This window comes from Mastigoproctus giganteus, chromosome 4, assembly GCF_048544385.1.
Source record: "Mastigoproctus giganteus isolate SK-2022 chromosome 4, ASM4854438v1, whole genome shotgun sequence".
NCBI classification, from domain to species: Eukaryota; Metazoa; Arthropoda; class Arachnida; order Uropygi; family Thelyphonidae; genus Mastigoproctus; species Mastigoproctus giganteus.
Genome location: NC_143578.1, coordinates 22,669,102 through 22,690,310, shown reverse-complemented (window position 1 = coordinate 22,690,310; position 21,209 = coordinate 22,669,102). Strand labels below are relative to the sequence as shown.

The window sequence follows — 21,209 nt, the reverse complement described above, 5'->3', positions numbered from 1 at the left end:
TGTTGTAAGCATACCCCAGCAGATTAGTGATGTCAATAAAGCCCATGGGAGAGAGTCATACTTCATATTAAAAATTTATTTTCTATCTAGATGTTTAAAATCATTTAATGCCACATAACATGTACACACAAAGGTGATTCAAGATTGACCTGGACTTGCATCATGTCCTGAATTAGCTATAGTCAGCTTACTTCTTTCTATGTTGCCAGCATTAGTGTTTTGCCACAGTGATATAAAAAAAATCTGTCAGTGTAGAGGGCCAAAAAGCTTGAAAAAGAACAATAAGTTTGGCAATATATATATATATATATATATATATATATATGTTTTTTTTTATAAAAACTGAATCACACTCATATATAGTAGCACCTCATATCAGCACCTCTTAACTGTTTCCCGAAGGCAGAGCATTCTGTAAAGACAGTGCTAAGCAAGAGCATTATAAAATGGCACTTATAAAGAACCAATACAGATATGCGAGGTGTCATCGTAAATGCTGATTTCTGCTCATTATATAAGCAAACATAGTGACTAACATGAGGCTGAGCAAGTTTTGAATGCAAGTATGTAGCCACAGTTGTATGAATACTGACCAGTATCCACAACACAGACAAAGATGGCACACTTGAATATTGGTATTTACTGCAATTTTTTTTAGCATAAATCATTTATTATACCTGCATATTCTACTGTTTTCTGCTGATTTTTGCTCATTATATAAGCAAACATAGTGACTAACATGAGGCTGAGCAAGTTTTGAATGCAAGTATATAACCACAGTTGTATGAATACTGACCAGTATCCACAACATAAACAAAGATGGCACACTTGAATATTGGTATTTACTGCAATTTTTTTTAGCATAAATCATTTATTATACCTGCATATTCTACTGTTTTGAATAAATATTTTCTACCAGAACAAACATTAAAAAAATTAGTGCAATAAAAGATTTTTAGGGTATATTTTACAAGATGATTTTGTTTCTAAAAATAAACTGTCATTTAAAACGAATTTATATGAGTCTAAAAAACTAGATTAAGAAAAATATAAAAAATAAACACCATACCACTAGAAGGAACAGATTAGCATGCAAGAGGGGCTTGTGTGCTTCACTCTGACTGCCACTGCCTTAAGGAATCCTAAATATCATCTCCTATGATAAGGTAGCAATTAATAGATAGGCTTCATTTGTATTCATGTGAAGTAACTTGAAGTGGTATTTATTTAGTAATGTAAGAAGAGGTTGGGAGAATGCCAAGGTCACACTATTTGTAGTTGCACATTTCAACAATCTTCAGAAATAATTATCAGATGCTTTCAAATTACTATAAACGTATTACAGCTTGTAGTATGAACATGTATCTTTAAGGAGTTACATAACTGAGAATACTCCCACTGATAATTGACTAAAGAGCAGGAAAGTAATAAATGGCAACATAATTTGCCAAACAAATACTTTCATCATCATCACAACAAATATTTTAAAAATGATAGTGAGAGAATCTTAAATGCTAAGCAGATACATATATATAAACTTGAACTCTCCAACAAATGAAAAAAAAACCAAACTGAATTTTGTTTCAATGATAAGTATGAGTTTAACCTTCTGGAAGGCATAGTAAGGTGTATGATAAACATTCTGATCCTATTAAATAAAGATTTCACATATTTTAATATAGAAACTAAGCAAAAAAATTTTTCTGTGTGGTGAACAGAGTGATTCTTAACAACCAGGGTTAAGAATGTCCTCTGTGCAGCAGCTAGTTGGTTAAACGGATTTATTCAATATATATCATATAAGTCAAATGACAAGCATTCAATAAAATAAATTAATGCAAAAATAAATAAATTAAATTTAAAAGAAGTTACTTTTTCCAGATGTCATCTTCTTTTAGATTAGTTCCAAAAAAAATAAGAAGTGGAACACCAATGAGGAGAGCAACACAGCCACTCAGGAGGCCACATATAGTGCATCCTACCATAAAACGAAATGGCTGACTTAGAGGTTTCATAAACTTCCTCAATCGTAAAATTATTGGCATGATGACAGGAACGTTCCATGAGATAATAGAGTAACTTTAAAAAGGAGTAATTTGCCCGTTCCTGAAAAAGAGGGGTAATAATTTATATATTAAAATCATAATACTAAAAATAATAAAGCTTTAAGCTGATTAAAGATGCTTTATGTTTTATGCTAACAGTTCTATACTAACATTAATGATAATTCATTAAGATAAATCAAAATGGAAAAAAAAGGAAGGTATTAAAAAGCAAAGGAGAAACTATTCAAAACCACATTTATATCAAACAAAGGTAAAATGTAAGCCATTAGGACTATTTAATTAAAATTTTTAAAACATTGATAACTACTGTTAAAATTGAAAGGAACATTTAGCTAATGAAAAGGTAGTGCAAAGCATTAGTTTGTATGTAGCCATAAAATAAAAAAAGGCATCATTATGCACACACACAACTCATATTGTGAATCTCTTCATGATGAGCTGACTGACTCATGCACTTTCAATAAGCAGCACCTCCCCAGAATGGATGTATACTGCTATTTAATCTCAGCTGAGCACCATCACCTAGGTCAGTGGTTTTCAACCGGGTTGCAGCATAATTTGGGTTTAAGTTACTTAAACTTATTATTTTTTTAATTGATATGTTTATTTCATTATAAAATGGTGTACAGTAACTTTTTAATTTTGTGGTGATCTATAATTGATGTTTACTTATTACCTCTATATAAAGAATAAAATTATTATATACTGTATATATATAATTTGTATTATGAAATGTAATTTTTATAATTATATTATTGTAATAACCATCATATAACATATATATATATATATATATACACAGAGAGAGAGAGAGAAAATCGGATCTAACAGGCAGAAAATCAAGTAGATTGAGTAGGGGTGCCGCAATTAAAAAAAGGTTGAAAACCACTGACCTAGGTGGTACTATTCAGAGATTGCTGTTTCCTCATTGGTGAACAGTAGTGGCATAGCTGAGTAGTCAAAGCAGGGTATAATATACATCTTTGTGTTGATTGTGGTGAAGCCCACATGACCACAAAATACATTATTGCTGTTGTATTCTCTACCTGGTAAATCTTCTGGCCTATGTAGGATATAAGAATTATTTTTTTCCAATTTTAACTTGACTATAATATGAGAGTGCCAAATGATATAGGATATTTTAGGATGAGTTATGCAAAACGTATATAAGTAGAGCATTTGTTGTGAAGGGATACACAATATATTCACAGTACTATAATGATGCCTTTTTATTATAGAAACTTTGCTTTATAACTACAGTCAGACCTCTATATAACGAAATTGTTCGTACCCTTGAAAAAATTCGCTAAACTGAAATTTTGTTATAAAGAAATATGACCTTTTCAACAATGAAATATACTGTAAATTCAGAAATATAGTAAAAGATGGGAAATAAATCAGAATGAATAAATTTTCTAACATTTTAAAACAATTAATTTATTAATACATACATATTAAGAAATTACTACTTACATGAAGCACACAATATATTAGTACACTTTTAAGAATTATGTCGAAAAATATTTGGTTATCTTTCGTTGTACACTGGATTCTACTGTACACTATCCATAAAAATGTTCGCCTCTGCTTTTTAACACTCAAATATATTTTCCATTGCATTTTCTTCCCACTAAAGGCCTCGATGCAAAGTTTCAAATGCTGCCAACATATCTTGATTGGAAGGTTTAATACTGGTACAGTATTGTCCTCATTTTCATCCCATTCATCTTTGATATTGTCACTAGTTCTTTAAATATGCTCCAAAATGTTGGAGTCACTCAGATATTCAGCTACTATGACATCATTATCAACTCCTAAAAATTCGTCAAGAACAATTTCTCCTCTGATCAAACCTCTCGCTTGGAGTTATTCCCAAGATTGCTCAATGTCTGGTAGTAGCTCATTCCTCTTATGGCTGTTAATTGGCGTTTTAGCAAAACCTGCTTTTGCTAAACAATTCTTAATTGTTGTTTCCATCACATCTTGACTCCACACTTTCGGCAACTCTGATATGCACATCTGCAAATCTATAACAGAATCTATAGGTTGGTTGGTTTCTATTCTCAGTATAATTTTGTTCAGTATGTGCCTTTGGTAGTGCATTTTCAAATTCTTGATAATGCCTTGGTCCATTAGTTGCAGTTCAGAAGAGGTATTCAGAGGGAAGAAAACAAGCTTCACACTTGTAAGTTTCGAAATTACAGAGTGAAGGTGGGCAGGGCAGTTGTCGACAATCAACACAATACGATTTTTCTGTGTTCTTTTGTCATCTTTCTAACAAAATTTAAAATCCACTATTCAGATTTTTTTTTTTTTCAAAACTGTTTTTTCCAATGGGTATGGTCTTCTATGATTATGACGTCACTTTCATCAGAAATAACATTTTTGAGTAAGCCATGGCACTCTTTAAATTTGTCCAGCCAACCAGCACTGGCTTGGAATGTTCTATGCCCCAGAAAAGATGCATACTCCATAGCCTTTTCTTTTATTAATGAAAAACTGATATCAGCATGCTTTAGTCTTGAATCAACTTCACCCACTTAAAATCGGCTTCATCTACATCTTCATATAGGCATAATTTTTCATGCTTCCGACTGTCTCCCATTTCCTCAAGCAGTTTGAAAATCAAAACAGTTTTTCAGAATGGGTAACACACTACTGGCAGGAATACCAAATTTTAAAGCAATTTCTTTTTTTTTTAACGCCCCAATCTACACTATTAAGCACTTCCACTTTTTCACGCTACACTCAAGGATTTCCCCTTAGACACTGTAAGGTTACTTTCGCAGCAGCTAAATTTCATCTGTCTCTGTACCTACCATGTAATCAGAGACAGGTGAAATTTAGTGAAAGTGTGGATGACTCATTTCTTCAAAACATCAGATGAATTTCCAGGATAAAGGAAAATCGCTCTTTTCTAATTCTCTAATTGCATGCTTACAGTAGAAAACAGGTTGACCAAACTCAATGTCTGTGCGTCAGGAATATGCCTTAACCTTTGCCAACGGCCGTGGACGCATAGATAACAGTTGACCAGTGCAACTTCTTGGTACAGTAGTGTATAGGTTTTACTTCTTTTTAGCCATTGCTAATCCACTGCTGGTCAAAGGCCTCTCCCAAAACCTTCCATCTTTTTCTATTTCTCACTGTGGTTGGCCAGTGTACTCCTGCAGGGTTTTTACGGGCACCACTAAATTGTAAAATGTTTTAGCTCTCAATTCTTAATCCTTTTAGTTTGTAATTCGTGCTTTTTGCAGTATTAACTGTATTGCCTGAAGGCCAGAGGTGCGAACAATGTGTACCCAGGTCTCTTGAAATCAGTTGGAAATTTTCTTCAATATACGGAAACTATTTTCATTGTAATTACCAAGAGGAAATCAAAAAAGTTTGCTACACAGAAAAATTTGCTATATGGAAGTTTGTTAAAGAGAGGTCCGACTGTATATAAAAACTGATGCTTTGCATTTCTTACACATTAATTATAAATATTCCGTGGCCTGAAGATTTACACTCTTAAGCTATTACAGAATTAAATATCCTATACCTTTTGACATCTCTCATATTGTAAAGTCAAGTCACAACTGGGTTGTCAGCATTCACAAGTCAAGGGTGCTTACCCATCCATTAATGAGGAGTCAACCATCTCCAAAATAGTGACATATGAGTGGTGACACACTCAGTTGAGAACTGGTAACATGGTTCACAATATGAGACATTTTATTATGGAAACTTTGTTTTATTTTATGGGTACACACACAAACAAATGCTCTGCCTGACCTGTACATTAGTTATAAACGTTGACACAGTCTGAAGCTTTATGATCTTAAGCTGTTATGAAGAAATACTTTAATGAAAGACTTGATTATCCAAATTATTTATTTTTTCCAGATTTTTCAAATTGAAAAATTTGTGCTCATATGATTGGATAAAAAATAAAATCAAAATCTTTAAAGAAAATAAAACTTAATTTCATGATATATGAATCTGAAAATTTATTATTTCAGCAAAATAAATCATGCTTTGTTGATTATACACAACATCCCACTAAATGCCTTTTTTTGGTTATCTGAAAGAAAACAATCTGAGGGTGGGGTTAAAACAAAGACGTGGAGAAGGGTAAAATGAACCTGCATTTATCTGATGATATGAGTCAAAGTAATGCTTGTACATAACTGAAGAATTTTTGGTTGTTGCCACAACAGCCTACATTGGCAAGATGTTCTGATGGTGGCAACATTTCAAATGAGCAGAAAGATAAACTAGAGCAATGAGTCTTAACTGTATCTACAATAATGTCAGGAGTGTTGTCAATAAAATGGGTGAATTCAAACTCCTGGTTAGGATGGTTAATGAAATAATAGGGTAATTGTATAAGGCAATTGTTAGACTGCATTTGGAATACTGCATCCAAGTATGGGAACCCCAACTAAAAAAAGACATTAAGGTTCTTGAAAGGGTCTAGGGGCAAGCAACTCACATGGTAGGATTGGCAAATGGGCAACTGTACGAGGAAAGACTTCGATTAAGTGGGCTATAGTTTTTCAGCTGGAGAGTAATTGATGCTGAAACACACTTTCATGTTGTTGTGGAAGTGGGTAGTTTTAATAAATTTAGCCCCGCAGCATTTGTGCATTACCTGCACGATTATTACATTGATTAATTTTCATTATTAATTAAATTGTATTTAAATGGAAATCATACCCCAGACTAGAGCAGCAAAGCAATAGGCACAAAGTAGCTAAATTGCTGTGGCTCAGGGGAGAACTACAGGGAGCGATTCTCCTACAAATGATGACCTAACAAAATGAGCAACTTTTTATTATTATTATTATTCATATGGTGCAAGGAAGCCTGAGGCTTATGCTGCCAGCCAAAAAAAATTTCCAAGTTACCCTGAGAGAGAGAGAGAGAGAGAGAGAGAGAGAGAGAGAGAGAGAGAGAAGTAGAATGGAATCACCAAGAAAGAGAAGAATGATGATATAGCTCAGGACCCTGGGTGTGCCAAGCCCCTATGGTGAAACTTCTGCAATATTTGTGGCCCTTTCTGGAACAGAACATGATACAGCCAAGGGTGTGTGTGTGTGTAGAAATTAGGTGTCCACCAGCATTCTGATGGGCATTTATGAGAGCATGAAAAGGTAGGGGTGGATGCACCAAACTCTCAGCTTCCCACCAAATCAACACCAGAGCTCACACATGTGCATCCATAGCAACACAGTGGCAATCTCCAAGGCAGAATGAGCTGGTACCCAGGACCAGATTAAGGATGAAATAGGCCCCCGGTCAAATTTAAATTTGAGGCCTCTTTATATATATTTCTATATTTATACTGTGAATAAAAATTCACAGTATAAATATAGAAATATTCCTTAATAAAAATGTAAACTGAGGTCAAAAATGTTTTATGTTTTTTGACTTGAAAAATAAAGTAATAATAAAAATTATTTTAATAGAAACTTTTAACTTATTTATTGTATAATAAAAAGGTATAAGAATAAAATTTAAACACTTAAGTTTAAGAATTCTTTTATATTACCTGTTTTCTTAGTTTATTATTATTATTAGAAATTTTTATCACTATTTTAGAAAATATTTACACTGAAAATGAGGTCCCTCAGTCATGGCCAGTTTGGCCGTAGCATTAACACAGCCCTTCTGGTCCCAAAGAAGGTAGTTATTGTCAGTGACTCTACTGCCAGGGAAATATATTGCAAAAGAAGTATAGGTGAAATAAGACCAAGGTATACCTGATAAGGAAAAAAGTTGCCATTATAGAGAAGATATCATCTTTTAAGGGTACAAAACGTGATTTGTTGTACATGTTGGCACTAATGGTATTAAGAGTAGGAGCTCAGCGGACTTACTTAACAAGCAGCGCAGTGCTAGGAAAAAGCCACATGTTAGGGCTGAATTTGAAAGTGACTGCAATTCTGACTAGACACGACAAAATAGAGTACATGTTGAAAGCCTTTTCAATCAATTTGGCTCTGGCGAGAATGTGCAAGCCTTGTGGGGAAGAATTTTTTTTTTTCCAGCATGGTCTGTGCTTGTTATTAGGAGAGACTTGTTTTTACAGGGATGGGATACATTTAAATAGAGGGGGGTGCAAGAATATTTGCTGATGCTTTTGAGACAGTGATAGGTGGGTTGGAAAACTGCTGGCTTGGGATGATAATAGACTAAGAGATTAACTAGAGCCACAGGCAGAGGTGAAAGCAATTCTTGCACTGCTTCTATTGGAATATGCAGCAGTCTGGAAAGCAAGGTGTCAGGGATTTCAAGCCCTGCTTTAGGTGGTCATGGAACCAGTATATACATGACCTATATTGGGGTAACTAAGAGTAAGAATACACGCATGTAAACTTGCATATACACTGATGCTAGGAGCATTGTAAATAAATTTGAAGTAGCAAGTAATTCATCAAATGCAGACACTGTAGGGATAACAAAGACATGGTGCCAAGACAAAGGTGGTGATGAATTTGAATATGGAGAGTACAATGTGCAGAGGAAGGGAAGGAGGGGTTATGCTCTCAGTTAAGAATCATTTTAAATCTAAGGCATTGCATCCAATCAACATGGGCAACCAGTGCAGTGCTGAGTCAGTTTGGTGTGACATAAGCACTGGAAAAAGAAAAACGAGAGTTGGAGTGTGCTATAGGCCTAATGACAGTAACAAGTAACCCAAACAAAATACAGAGAAATAGAATGAATCGGTAAATCAGAATATCCTATAATGAGGGATTTTAACTTTCCAGATGTTGGCTGAAATTTGTGGGTTGGTCACTCACGCACTAGCAAGGCTTTTGTAGATTTATTGGATGACTGTTTTCTACAGCAGCATGTTAGAGATGTAACAAGAGGAAGCAATATGCTGCTTGATCTGGTTATCAGCAGTGATTCTTCATGCATTTAGAATCTGCAGGTAAAAGACCTAATGGGTAGCAGTGATCACAGTGTACTAATGGGAATTTAATTAAAGATATAACTACTGTCAAGGGTAAAGAAAAAGCTTTTTCTTTCATAAGGCTGACTACAGTGGTCTAAGACAGTTTTTAAATTCTCTGCAGTAGGACCAACTGATGATGTTACTGACAGCAAATTCTAAATGGGAAGCATTTAGGGAAATAATCATAGAAGCCATAAGGCTTTTCATACGAACTAAGAAATACTGTTCAATGGACAAGTGACCTTAAAACATCTGTTGCACATTAACCACTAATTAATGATTAAAAAATCTAATTTTTACTTTCGTTCTTAAATATAGTTAAAGTGGTTGATCGTTGGAACAAACTTACATCTAGTGTTGTGGAAGTTAATAGCTTGAATAAATTCAAGGAAGAACTAGACAAACTATTAGAGGGGATGGACAGGTGATATGGAAAATGTTGTTGACTTTTTTTTTTTTGCTGATGCTGTATAAGCTTATAAGCTTGATTTCTTATGTTATTTGCCACTATTAATACTAATATTGAATTTTTATTCAAAATGGTTTCCAAGCAAAAAATTGTTTACTTGTAATTAAAAATGTAAAGAACTCATGAGGAGTGTTTACTGTTTTTGCCTCTTACTTCAATGTGCTAGTTTCACTTGGATCACCTTATAGACATGTTACACACGTTTTGTTTGAAACTGGAGCATTGGCTGACATGGGCAGAGGCATATACTGTAAAAAGTAGGTTCTCTGTTTTATGCTTAATAATTGTTCCAAATGTCTTTTTTATTATTTTTTTAAATTATTATATGTAAAATGGTGTCTTGTTCTGATTATAATTAAAGATATATATATAAACAGATAAATAATAATTATTTTTTTTAATCTGTTTACTCCTTTATTTGTTTGACAAAACACATTAGAATATGTGCAAACTTAAGCTTCCATTTGAATTCAGTTCTCTGAACTGGTATATGGAAATGACTGTTAGTTTCATATTTACATTTTATGTAAAGTTCTTTTTTCATTTTCAGCAGAATTCATGTTTTTTGTTTTTTTAAATAACATGTAAAAAAAGCAGCACTTTTTAATTAAAGAAGGATTTTTTTAAGATAACGTGAGGTCCTAAATTTACATATAAACTAAACAAGCTACAGCTTGTTTAGCTTATATGTAAATCCAGCCCTGCTTTTACCTTAAATTACTTGAACACAAAAAAGGTTGCAGACAAAAATTTCATTTGCATTATTACACTAATTTCTCAAGTTCTCAAATTTCTGTCATCAGTGATGCAATAATGTTTTATGAAGTATGTTAGTCAGCAATTATGTATGCATAGTGTTGGAAACATTTGTTTGAGCAGCCTTGAACTAAAAATGCTTATTGATTGCATAGTGAAATCTTTTGCAGGCAAATGTTAACATTGACTTATTGGAAGTGTATGATCCCTAGTGATTCAAACTTATATGTTTGCAATAATTAAAAAATAATGCATGAGTAAATAATAATAATAATGAAATATTCCATTATAATGGGATAGTCAGGTTGCCAGTTCATATATTTATATACATTAACTCCAGATAACCACCTCTTTATGCTATTTGAATATATAAAACTTTAAAATTTTTTTAAAAATTATTGCATTTGTTAACCTGTACTTGTTAACAGGAAAGACTGCTTCTACAGGGATGGGATACACTTAAATAGAAAGTGTGCAAGAATATTTGCTGATGCTATCGAGGCAGTGTTAGGTGGGTCAGAAAACTGCTAGCTTGGGGGGATACAAGGACTAATAGATTAACAGTAGCCACTGGCAGAGGTGAAAGTGATTCTTGCACTGTTTCTATCGGAATGAGCAGCAAACCTGGAAAACAAGATGCACAGTATTTCAGGGACTGCTGGGAGTCACTGCGGTACAAGTAAACACATGGGTTGCATTAGGGTAGCTAAGAATAGGAACAGGTGCATGTATAATTGCGTATACACCAATGCTAGGAGTTTGGTAAATAAATTTGATCAAATTGAGGTATTGCTCAAAACATCAAAGGCAGATATTGTTGGGATATCAGAGATGTGGTGTCACACAGATATAAGGAATGCAGAACTGAAATTTGGGGAGTACAATGTGTACAGGAAAGATAGACAGGATAGGAAGGGAGGAGGGGTTATGCTATTAGTTAAGAAACACATAAAATCCAAGGAAGTGAAGCCAGTCGACATCGCTGGACAGTGCAGTGTCAAGTCAGTTTGGTGTGACATTAGCATTGGGAGATCAAAATTGAGAGTAGGAGTGTGTTATAGACCTAATGACTCTGATGAGTATAATAAGAAACTGTACAGGGAAATAGAGTGGGCCAGTAAATCAGAGAGTCTTATAATGGGGGGATTTTAATTTCCCAGATATTGAGTGGAATTTGTGGGTTGGTTACTCAATACTAGCAAGGCTTTTGTGGATTTATTGGATGATTGTTTTCTACATCAGCATGTTCGGGAGGAAACTAGAGGGAGTAATACTCTTGATCTGATTATCAGTAGTGATTCTTCATGCATTAAGAATCTGAAGATAAAGGAACCACTAGGTGGAAGTGATCACAGTGTGCTGAAGAGGGATTTACTCAAAAACGTAACTACCATCAGAGGTAAAGGGAAGGGTTTTTGCTTTCGAAAAGGAGACTACAATGGTCTGAGACAGTATTTAAATTCTATATGTTGGGACCAACTGATGACGTTACCAACAGCAAATTCAAAATGGGAAGCATTCAAAGAATTTATATTGGAAGCTACTAGGCTTTATTTACATACCAACTAAGAAATATTGTTCAAAATTTAGGCCTAAACAGATGTCAGATGAAATAATGAGACATATGTTTGTTATTTGGTTTATAGGCGCATTAGCAACTAAGGCCATATTGCTCCGGGATTTTGAGGTGGTCATTCCCTGACCTTTCTGCATCCTCTGTATTTGGTGGTGACCGGCTCAAACCGCGGTCTAATCAAGAAGCGTGTGCTACGCACTGCTGCTCCTTCCCACCTGGCTACGGAGGCGCCAATGAGACATATGGCAGAGAAGAAAAATGCATGCGATAAATATAAATTAATGGGTGGCATGGAAGCCTGTGATAGATATAAGCTGGTCTGTAACCAAGTCACAAAGGAGATTAGGCATGCAAAGGCAGATTATGAGAAATCTTTGGCAAAAGATGCAAAGAAAAACAGCAAAGAGTTCTTTATCTATGTAAACTCTAGAAGGAAAGGGATGAATGAGATTGGTCCACTGGATATTGCTGGTTCAACTGTTGATGATCCTGCTCAGTTGGCTAACAAACTAAATGAGTATTTTGCATCTACATTCACACATGAGGAGTTATTCAGGGAGGGGAATGCCAGAGGTGAGTTAAACTCTGGCAATGAGCTAGATGATTTTGTAATAACTGAGAGGAAAGAGGAGGAGAAATTGTTGAAGATAAATACAAGAAAGACACCTGGGGTGGATGGGATCTATCCAGTTATATTAAAGGAGGCAGCAAAGAAAGTAAGCAAACCCTTAGCCATAATTATGAGAGCTTCCTTGGACTCAGGAGAAGTACCCATGGACTGGAGATGAGCAAATGTGACCCCAATTCACAAAGGAGGATCAAAGGGTGACACAAGTAATTATAGATCTATTAGTTTAACTTCTGTTCCAGGAAAATTAATTTTCCTGGAACAGAAGTAGGCACTTGTTAAAGAAGCACTGCAGGATCATCTAGACAAGACTTCAGTTATAGCTTGGACACAGCATAGTTTTGTTAAGGGAAAGTCTTGGCTGATCGATTTGATTGGATACTATGATGCAGTCACAAAAGAACTGGATGCGGGGCATAACTTTGATATCATATATTTGGATCTTAGAAAGGCTTTTGATACTATTGCACATGGAAGACTGCTGAACAAATTGGAGCAGTGTGGTACTGGAGGCAAACTGGGAGAAGACACACTGGTAATCAATGGACACTGCTCATCGTGGACTAATGTTATTAGTGGAGTCCCTCACGGTTCAGTGGCGGGTCCGTTGTTGTTTTCTGTATTTATAAATGATATTAATGATGGTATATCAAGCTTAATGTCCAAGTTTGCAGACGATACGAAGGTTGGCAGGGTTGTTAAGGACACTAATGACAGTACACTGCTGCAACAGGATCTAGAAAAGTTGAGCAGATGGGCTGAGAGGTGGCAAATGAAGTTTAACATTGACAAATGTAAGTTTGTCAAAGTTAAATTTAACATTGACAAATGTATTGACATATGGGAAGCAGTAACCCCAGAGTAACGTATCAACTCTGTGGTACCACACTGACAGTGGTAGAGAATGAAAACGTTTTTTTTTTAGGAGCATTAGCAACTAAGGCCATATTGCTCCAAGATATGCGGTGATCATTCCCTGACCTTTCCGCATCCTCCGTATTTGGTGATGACGGGCTCGAACCCCGGTCTAATCAAGAAGCGTGTGCTATGCACTGCTGCTCCTTCCCACCTGGCTACGGAGGTGCTGAGAGAATGAAAAGGACTTGGGAGTAATTGTGCAGGCAGATATGAAGTTTTCTGAGCTGTGCAGACGGTCTGCAAGAGTAGCTCATGGTGTCTTGTCAATGATATACAGGAATTTTTCTAGCAGGGATAAGCAGGTGATTATCCTCTTGTATAAGGCAATGGTCAGGCCACACCTTGAGTACTGTAGATAGGCCTGGAGACCTCATTTTAAGAAGGATTTGTTATTTGGTTTTTAGGAGCATTAGCAACTAAGGCCATATTGCTCCGGGATATGCGGTGGTCATTTCCTGACCTTTCCGCATCCTCCGTATTTGGTGGTGACGGGCTCGAACCCCGGTCTAATCAAGAAGCGTGTGCTACGCACTGCTGCTCCTTCCCACCTGGCTACGGAGGCGGCCTTTTTAAGAAGGATGTAGAGCTGTTAGAACGAGTACAGAGAAGGGCAACAAGATTAGTGAATGGAACAAAGGGTTGCTCTTACAAAGAAAGGCTTAAGTTTTGCAAATTATAGTGTCTGGAGACTAGGCGCCTATGAGGTGATCTGATTGAGGTGTATAAAGCCTTGAATGGTTTGAGCATGCTCAATGCTGATGGGATTCTTCCTCTTGCTCGGAATAATCACCTGAGAGGGCATAAATTCAAATTGAGGAAAGACAGATATAGGATAGATGTGCGGAAGTTTGCCTTTAGCCAGCGGGTAGTTGGTTGGTGGAACAGACTTACATCCTTTATTGTGGAAGTTGATAATCTAAATAAATGTAACACTGAGCTGGACAGGTATTTGGAATGAATGGAGGGGATGAAATTGGAGCTTTTTTTTTTTTTTTTGGCTGATGCTGCATAAGCTTGCTTTCTTGCATCATCTGCTTCTACTAATATTTGTTTGTTTGTTGTTTGTTTTTTAGCAGCATTAGCAAGTAAGGCCATATTGCTCTGGGGATGTGCGGTGGTCATTCCCTGACCTTTCCGTATTAGCATTAGCAGAGGCATATGATGCAAGAAAGCAAGCTTATTCAGCATCAGCCAAAAAAAAAAAAAAAAAACCCCTCTCCCATTTCACCCCTCCGTTCGTTCGAAATACCTGTCCAGTTGAGCTTTAAATTTGTTTAGGCTATCAACTTCAACAACAAGTGATGGAAGTCGGTTCCACCAACCAACCACCCGCTGGCCAAAGGCAAATTTCCGCACATCTATCCGACATCCGTCCTTCCTCAATTTGAATTTATGCCCTCTGAGGTGATTATTCTGAGAAAGATGAAGAATCCCATTGGCATTGAGCATGCTCAAACCATTCAAAGCCTTATACACCTCTATCAGATCACCTCACCGGTGCCTAGTCTCCAGACTCTGTAATTTGCAAAACTTAAGCCTTTCTTCGTAAGAGCAACCCTTTGTTCCATTTACTAATCTTGTTGCCCTTCTCTGTACCCGTTACAGCAGCTCTACATCCTTCTTGAAATGAGGCCTCCAGACCTGTATACAGTACTCAAGATGTGGCCTAACCATTGCCTTATACAAGGGAATAATCACCTCCTTATCCCTGCTAGAAAAATTCCTGTATATTATTGACAAGACACCATGAGCTACTCTTGCAGCTCGTCTGCACTGCTCAGAGAACTTCATATCTGCCTGCACAATTACCCCCAGGTCCTTTTCATTCTCCACCACTGTCAGTGTAGTACCGCAGAGTTGATACATTGCTCTGGGGTTACTGTTTCCCATATGTAGTACTTTACATTTGTCAATGTTAAACTTCATTTGCCACCTCTCAGCCCATCTGTTCAACCTTTCCAGATCCTGTTGCAGCAGCATAGTGTCAGTAGTGTCCTTAACGACCCTGCCAACCTTTGTATCATCTGCAAACTTAGACATTAAACTTGATATCCCACCATCAATATCATTCATAAACACCGAAAACAACAATGGACCCAACACTGAACCTTGAGGAACCCCACTAATAACATTAGTCCACGTTGAGCAGTGTCCATTGATTACCACTCTCTGTCTTCTGCCACTCAACCATCCCCTTATCCATAGCAGCAATTTGCCTCCAATGCCACACTGCTCCAATTTGTGCAGCAGTCTTCCATGTGCAACAGTATCAAAAGCCTTTCTAAGATCCAAATATATAATATCAAAGTTATTCCCTGCATCCAGTTCTTTTGTGACTACATCATAGTATCCAATCAAATTGGTCAGGCAAGACCTGCCCTTAACAAAACCATGCTGCGTCTGAGCTATAACTGAATTCTTGTCTAGATGATCCTGCAGTGCTTCTTTTACCAGTGCCTCCATTAATTTACCTGGAACAGATTTTGATTTTGATTTGATTTGAATTTTATTGGCGCATTAGCATCTAAGGCTATAATGCGCCAAGACCACCTGGAACAGAAGTTAAACTAACAGGTCTATAATTACTTGTGTCAGCCTTTGATCCTCCTTTGTGAATTGGGGTTACATTTGCACATCTCCAGTCTATGGGTACCTCCCCTGAGTCCAAAGAAGCCCTCATAATTATGGCTAGGGGTTTGCATACTTCCTTTGCTGCCTCCTTTAATATAACTGGATAGATCCCATCCACCCCAGGTGCCTTTTTTATGTTTATCCTCAACAATCTCTCCTCCACTTTCCTCTCAGTTATTACAAAATCATCCAGCTCACTGCCAATGTTTACTTTACCTACATCATTCTCCTTCCTGAATAACTCCTCATGCGTGAATGTAGATGCAAAATACTCGTTTAGATTGTTAGCCACCTGAGCAGGATCCTCAACTGTTGAACCATCAATATCCAGTGGACCAATCTGATTCATCCCTTTCCTTCTCGAGTTCAAGTATGTAAGAACTCTTTTCTGTTTTTCTTTGCATCCTTTGCCAAGGATTTTTCGTAGTCTGCCTTTGCCTGCCTAATCTCCTTTGTGACTTGGTTACAGACCAACTTATATCTATCATAGGCTTCCATGTCACCCATTAATTTGTATGTATCCCATGCATTTTTCTTCTCTGCCACATGTCTCATTAGTTCATCTGACAACCATTTAGGCCTAAACCTTGAACAATATTTCTTAGTTGGTATGTATATAGTATCCTCTGTATATAGTGGTCACAGGCTCAAACCCCAGTCTAATCAAGAAGCATGTGCTAGGCACTGATGCTCCTGCCCACCTGGCTATGGAGGTGCCCCTCTACTAATGCTAATGCATTATTTATAAGTAGTAATAATGAGCACTATATAGAAATATATATTGCCTAATCCTGCAATATCAAAATATTTCATTCCAAACAGCATTTCATTAGATGCTGCCACGGTTCCCTCTTGCAGTGTATATAATAATTTATTGTTATTGTTAGTAGATTTGAAGCAGATAGGATGCATATCGATTCACTACTGAGTGAAACTTCTCTTTCTCTCACTTTGGAAAGCTTGTCATCAACTTAAAATAAAAGAATTTAAATTTAACTTATTAGTAATGGCCATATGGTGCAAGGAAGCCTAAGGCTTATGCTGCATCAGCCAAAATAAAAGGAGTAAAATAGTAATAATAAAAAAATTAAATAAAATGAATGAATAAAAGAAAAGGAAATAGACAATCCTCATTTCCCTTCTCCTCCATTATGTAACTATCCAGCTGACGTATGAATTTCCTCAAACTGTCAGCCTCAACCACCCATGTAGGTAGCTTATTCCAGTAAGTTATAACTTGTTAGCTTAAATAAAACTTCCTGCAATCCAGTCTAAACATCTCTGCACCCTGTAATTTGAATTTATGGCACCTAGTTCTAAAATCATTTATAACTCAAAATACTATCCTTTTGTAAATTTTAACCTACTAACTGTAGGTTATAATTAATATGGTGATTTTTTGACACATTGCAGTTTATTAGTATTAAAACAACAGAGTAATGCATAGATAATGTTACCATCAAAGAAAAAAGAGGGGATGGATAAAATAAAGTGACTCTTCAGTTTTATATTTTATTTACCTCTCCCATAAATAAATCTGTGTAGGCTGTACAAAGCTAATTAGTTGTTCCATTAGTTAATCACTTTTTGACAATGTACATTTTCATATATCCAATCTGCAATTATCTTTCTTAATTGATTTGAGGCCTCTTGGGTCCAGTGGACCTAGGGTTAACCAATTTGAATCTATGTTGTGTTGTCTACAATCATCTAGAAAGAGTAAATATGCATCTAGTTTGCTCAAACTTTTAAATGTGTTAAACACTTTATCTCTCTATGCAGATATCTAGTTTTTAAACATTGCAGCTTACAGAATTATAGCTTTTTCTTCGTCTCCATGATTATACTCTTAACCTTAATCCTCACATAAATGTCGCTGAATAAAGCTCTCATTGGTCAGTTACCGAATCCACTATTTTTTTGGCAACTGACCAATGTGAGCTTTACCAAATGATCTGTATTTGTTTGTCAGGATTAAAGTTAGATTGAAGAGAGTATAGTTTTACTTCCCTCAGTGCTCTTTCAAATAAGTCAATATCCTTCCTGAAATGAGGCTTCCACACTCTGTACACTATTCTATATGTAGTCTGATCATTGATCTTAACAACAGATTAACTACTCATGTACACTATTTAAGATATAGTATGACCATTGATTTATACAATGAGATAATTATCTCATTGTATAAATCTATATTGGTAGAATTCCTTAGCCTTATTAAAATATTAACCTGTTCTGAGAGCTTCATGTCAGTTCTTGCAATAGTATCCCTTGATTATTCTTTAAAGACAATAATCAAGGTTGAGCAGGGTTATTAATAACTCTGTTCAACTTCATCAAGTTTTCACCTGAAACTTATATCATCTGTAAAACATGAACAACCTCACTCATAACACTGGTCTGTTAGGAGCATTGCCTGTTTATAAACACTGTCTTCTACCAGTTAACCATCCCTTTATCCACTGTAGTACCCTACCTTCAGTGCCACAAAGTAAATTATGTCAAAGTTAATCCTTACATCCAATTCCTTTTTGACTTTGTAACACCTTACCAGATTGGTCAATCAAGCTCATCCCTTAACAACTACACTGTGTTCACTTTAACAAATATTAAATTATTACTATGGAGGTGACCTTGCAATACATCCTTAATCACTGATTCCACAATTTTTCCTGTCACAAGTCAGGTCGGTAATTGCCCAAATCACTCTTGAAACTCCCTTTGTTTATGGGAAAGATATTTGTACATTTCCACATCTTCTGGAATTTCAACTCTAGGGGCTTCTTCATTATTATAATTGGAGTTTAGTGACTGCTTCTTTCAGTATAACTAGATAGATGCCATGTTCTCCTTGTGCTTTGTTCCCTTTTAGACTCAATTTCTTTAAGACCTTTTCAGTTATCACACATTTCTTAAATCTTGAATAATTGTTAGCTGAAATAACAGGCCTATTGAAAAGTATGTTTTCGTGTGAATATAAATGCCAAGAATTTTTTCAGCTCATCTGCTTAGGGTTGTCTGTACAGATCCTGTTGATTCCTTAGCAGGCAATATAGTTAATTTATTTCCTTGTAACTGTATACTTATCTTTTTTGGACTTATTTTTCCTATTTTTTTTTAATAATCTGATTTAGTCCTTAGTAACCTGATTATAAACTACTGAATGCATTCCATATTGAACAGGGTCTCTTGATATTTGAATACAGTATCTGAAATAGCCTTCTTTTTTTGATACCAATTTCATCAATTCGTTGGTCACTTTTAGTTTCTACCTTGCTGCATATCTTTCTAAAGATACGAAAAGTTGTATAATTTTTGAAATCTAGAATAACTTTATGAAATTTTTCATTTATTTTGGAATTTCATCTGCTCCCACAAATTGAACAAAATGATGTCTGCAGTCACTATAAACTCATTTAAAAAAAATGAAAATCATTCTCTTAATAACTGTAATTTTTTGAATATGTCCCACATCAAAACTTTATGGCCACTACCACTTGGTGGCTTCTTAAATACTTCTTAAATTTTTTTAGTGCAGATGAATCTCTAAGCAAATGACAAAGTCAAAAATATGGATCCCTTAGCTTCATCCCTAACAAGTTGAAATAAATGCAGTGAATGAGAACGGATTGCTACCAGGCAAGTATCCTCTCCAAAAATCTCAATCGTGTGTCTCGATAGTTATAATCTCCAACAATAAAACATTCTGATTCTCACTATAGTTAAACAGAGCATCATCATACTCAATGCAGTCTGTAGCACACTCCTACTCACAGCTTTGTGACTGATTCATTGTTATTAGTACTATCAGTGGGAAATAATATAAGCAGCAAGTTTATATGACATCTGTCAAAAAAAACCCTACTAACATATATGTCTGTCTTGTGTAAGCCATCCTTAACCTGGCAGTAGTTGCTCAGCGGGGCTGGATTTACACATAAGCTAAACAAGCTACAGCTTAGGGCCTCACATTATCTTAAAAAAATCCTTCTTTAATATTGTCACAGGTGAACTGTAAGAGAGAGAAGAGCCTCATATGTGTTATAGCTTAAGGTCACAACAAGTTTAAATCTGGCGGCCTGGGGCAAAAGCTTTAGAAAAAATACCAAGGCAACTCATGGTGAAGTGCCTTCACAATATGAGATATATATATGCACTAAGTACGAACATAGTTAGTTCATTACAAATACATAATGAGGCTATGTACCTAACTACATAATGCTTCATTAATTAAAATGCAACCAATTATGGCTCTAATTATGTATACACTTTTCATATGAAATATGTGTATTTCATAAATATATCGTACCACTAATGAAACCGAGTTTGGATAGCTATTAGTGAAATTAGAAAATGCAACATTCGCATTGTCAATGTCATCGCAATCATCAGCACACCATTTCTGTTTACAATTCTCGCTGTTCTTTCACGGCTTTGATAGCAAGGAATGGATTACTTCTTTATGCCGCCAGATTTGTTTTAACTTATCCTATCTGTTTTAACCAAAGTAAAAATTAAATTTTACAAATGCCATTTTTTTCATTCTTTACAATTCGTGATAATGTAGAAAAAATTTAACCATCTAAAGGGGGATAGAGAGGGAGAGAGGTGAAAAAAGTGAGAAGTACAAAAATTTTCGGATAATGAATTTTAATTCAGACTAATTTTCCAACTAACTGAACTTTTTCAATTATAAATACTAAAAATTTTCGATTTTCTTGTTACTTATTGTTTTAATTTGTATTTGACAGATATCTTTATAGTACCACGTTTGATAATGTTACATTTTCATAGCCTTTTAAAAAGAAACATTTCTACTCAGTGAACTCACCCTATGATGTCATTTTGATTACACCACTAAAGGCGATATATGTATACCGGCAGAGCATCCAGTTTTAAAATTCGTCATTAAATGATGTACTTTATTTAATATAAGGTTCTCAATATTATATTCTATATAAAAAAAAATGACAACTACTGCTTCATTACATGACAAACACGCGCTCACTTTTCAGCAAATAGCGCAGACGCATTATTTCACATCGTTCACAAACACAAGCTTTGTATATATATCCCATAATTCCACGGGGTGGATAAAAATGGTAGCATGAAAGAATGGCAAGGTACATTGTGGGTCGAATAATATACAGTATTAATAAGGTCGGGAGTTAAGAGTGTGTATGTTTGAAGTTATGATTAGATTAGTTATGTGTACT

The 21,209-nt window shown here is 35.5% G+C and overlaps 1 protein-coding gene across 1 annotated transcript in view; it reads right to left on the bottom strand.

Annotated features, from left to right (window-relative positions):
• Positions 1 to 20,910, bottom strand: part of LOC150086461 (uncharacterized) — a 38,018-nt gene extending 17,108 nt beyond the window's left edge. Inside the window, exons 1-2 of the mRNA XM_090371398.1 lie at positions 20,825 to 20,910; positions 1,873 to 2,106 (exon numbers count right to left, since the gene is read on the bottom strand). Coding sequence (XP_090227524.1) covers positions 1,873 to 2,045 — 173 coding nt within the window. The 5' untranslated portion in view covers positions 2,046 to 2,106; positions 20,825 to 20,910. The remainder of the gene's footprint in view (positions 1 to 1,872; positions 2,107 to 20,824) is intronic.
• Positions 20,911 to 21,209: the final 299 nt, after the last annotated feature.